We start from the raw sequence: 2,483 nt of genomic DNA, 5'->3' as shown, positions 1-2,483 counted from the left end.
GGGCTGCTAAGGGCAGGAACCACTGGCTCTTCCGTCCCTGGGGCCCTGGGACAGCAAGGATGGTGCTGGCTGCCTCAGTCCTTCAGTTGTGGGGCTCTGGGGAAGAGGGATGGAAGAGGGGCAGTTCACTCAGAGGCACGACTTCTGTGACATGCAGTCGCTCTCTCGGCTCCCAGCTCCAGGCCTCTGGAGTGCCATTCTGCCAGGGCAAGTAAGAGTGCAGGGTGAAGCCTCCCTTCCGCAGGCTGCAGTCTGCAGGCACCATCTCTATCCCCAGCTCTGAGGGCTCCAGGATGCTCAGCTTCCAGCGCTGCACGTCCTCCTGCTGAGGGGCATTTTGCAGCCTGGCCAACCTCGCCTCACCAGAGTGCAGCAACACCTGCCAGCGCTGGACGGGGATCCTCACTGCCCAGCAGGGAGTCATCGACAGCAAGTAGAAGGTGGTACTGAAGCTACCCAACAAGAAAACGAACTTCAGTTCTACCAGCCAGGCCTCCGCCTCCACAGGGTCCATGGGCCAGGTGGGGCTCAGCTCCAGCAATACAGGTTGCCCTGGAGACGGGCTCAAACTGAAAATATCGCCCCAGGAGAGAGGTGGGATGAGCCAGTGTGAGCAGGGAGAAAGGCCATCGAATCTCCAGGGAAGGGTCTGGGTCCACTCAGCATGCTCAGGGCCCAGGTCCAGGGGAATTGCTTCCTGAGGCTCCAGCTCAGTGGGCATAGACTGGGGTCCCAGTCCCACCATCACTGCCCCTACAGGTGCTGGGGCCTGGGCCTCAGGAACTCCCTGCTCAGAGTCATCCTCAGGAGGCTGCCCTTGGCCCTCTCCCCAGCTGAACTCCAGCCATTCGTCTTGCTCTGACCCCGTGTCTTCCTCAGACTCTGTCTCGGAAAATTCGGAGGACTCGGGACTCCACATTTCCCAGTCTCCCATCTCCAACATGTTTTTAACGACCAGGAAGGCAGCCTTGAAGCAAGCAAAGCAGATCTGCATCTGGTCTCCGTGGACAAGCTGGTACAGCCAGGCGGCATACAGGCAGGACAGGCCCTTCGCCCCGTGGCGCATGCGGACTGGGGGACACATGGCCCCGCTCCCTGTGTCTTCAGTGGAGTGGACGCTGCGGGCAGGACTTGACAGGGGCTTCTGAGGGTCAGATGCACAGGATCTGGACACCTGAGGACAGGTGAGAGGGGCTGAGAACAGGGAGCAAGGAACAGGGGAGAAATGGGGCTGAGGAAGGAGGGGTTTCTAGTGCCCGGGACACCGGTGGGGCGGGACGCCCGGGTCCCACCTCAGCGGGGCCCTGCAGAAGTTGGCAGCCTTCGAGCGTCCGGAAACTTCAGCTCTGCACTGGCTTCCATGTCTTGGGAGCTGCAAAGGAGTCAGGCTCAGCATCCCCGCTGCGTGCTGGGGTCAGCCCAGCCTCTCGGTGCTCACAGGTCATCCTGAGCCCCAGGAGGCCTGGGACTGTTCCAGCACCCACCGGCTCTGGCATCGTCAAGGGTCTCAAGGTCAACGTGCCCTCGGCCTGGTCTACCAACCGAAGGGGTTAGCTAGGTCCGTCCTCCTGCCCTCCACCCACGGCTGCCCACCAGCCCCAGGCCACTGCCCACGCCCGTGGTCCGCACCCCAGCCCCGGGCCACCCCTGCCCTCCCGGACCAGCCCTTCCCCATCTCACCACCCGAGTCCGCACCAACCCCCAAAAGCGCTCCCTGGGCGCCAGCAAGTCGGCAAAGGACGGTGGGCGCCCACCCTTCCCTTATAAAGGCCCACCTCCCATGATGCTCCAGCTCATTTGCATATCTCCCGTGAGCCCCAACCGGGAGACCCGAAAGCGCTGAGTCACCGGGTTCCGGAAGATGCGCCGGTCCTCGTCCTCGCTCTCCCTCGCAGGGCGCATGCGTTCGCCCCGCCTGCTGCACGTGCTCCTCGGCTCTGTGCGCGTGGCCTCCCGGGTCCTGTCCGGGTTCGAGCAGGTCTCGTCTTTTCTGTCTCTGGTAAAAGCTCTTCACCTGCCCGCATCCTCCTCTCCGCGTTCTTCCGCCGTCAGCCGACTTAGAAGAATACTTCGTAGGTTGATCTGTGGAGAAGTTGGGACTCAGCCACACGACGCAGTAGTACGAGGCGTCCAGCACCGTCCCTGCCCGGCACAGCCTCGGGCCGCACAGCCCGCTGAGGGTTTATCTCCTGAGGTCGGTCTCCGTGACCGTCCACTGGGCTCTGCTTCCTACGGGTGTGGACCCAGGCCTGGTGAGGGGACACGGCCGCCACGGTGCGGTAGGAGCCGGTCCCCTCTGGTTCCCCGGGGCTTCAGCAAGCTGTTCGCTGGAGCACGTCAGCCGTTTCCAGAAGGTCTTCTGTCCTTCAGCACCAGGAAACCTCAGCTGGCTTTACCGGGAGCACAGGGCTAGGTTTCCTCTGTGCTCTGGGACGTGGGACGTTTGTGTTGCTTCTGGGCTCGGTAATATTTCACTGGCTGGA

At 62.7% G+C, this 2,483-nt stretch overlaps 1 protein-coding gene across 1 annotated transcript; it reads right to left on the bottom strand.

The window, feature by feature from the left end:
• Positions 1-29: 29 nt before the first annotated feature.
• Positions 30-1,200, bottom strand: LOC103728541 (testis-expressed protein 19.2-like). The gene has a single exon (XM_008826525.3). The coding sequence runs from the start codon at positions 1,082-1,084 to the stop codon at positions 83-85; it is 1,002 nt and encodes a 333-aa protein (XP_008824747.1). The 5' UTR covers positions 1,085-1,200; the 3' UTR covers positions 30-82.
• Positions 1,201-2,483: the final 1,283 nt, after the last annotated feature.

This window comes from Nannospalax galili, unplaced genomic scaffold (assembly GCF_000622305.1).
Source record: "Nannospalax galili isolate Female #2095 unplaced genomic scaffold, S.galili_v1.0 C49638521, whole genome shotgun sequence".
Lineage (NCBI taxonomy): Eukaryota > Metazoa > Chordata > Mammalia > Rodentia > Spalacidae > Nannospalax > Nannospalax galili.
This window is presented reverse-complemented; position numbering and strand designations above follow the sequence as displayed.

Excerpts from the sequence above, each read along its gene's own strand:
- LOC103728541 (XM_008826525.3), bottom strand. The coding sequence starts at position 1,084 with ATGTGTCCCCCAGTCCGCATGCGCCACGGGGCGAAGGGCCTGTCCTGC.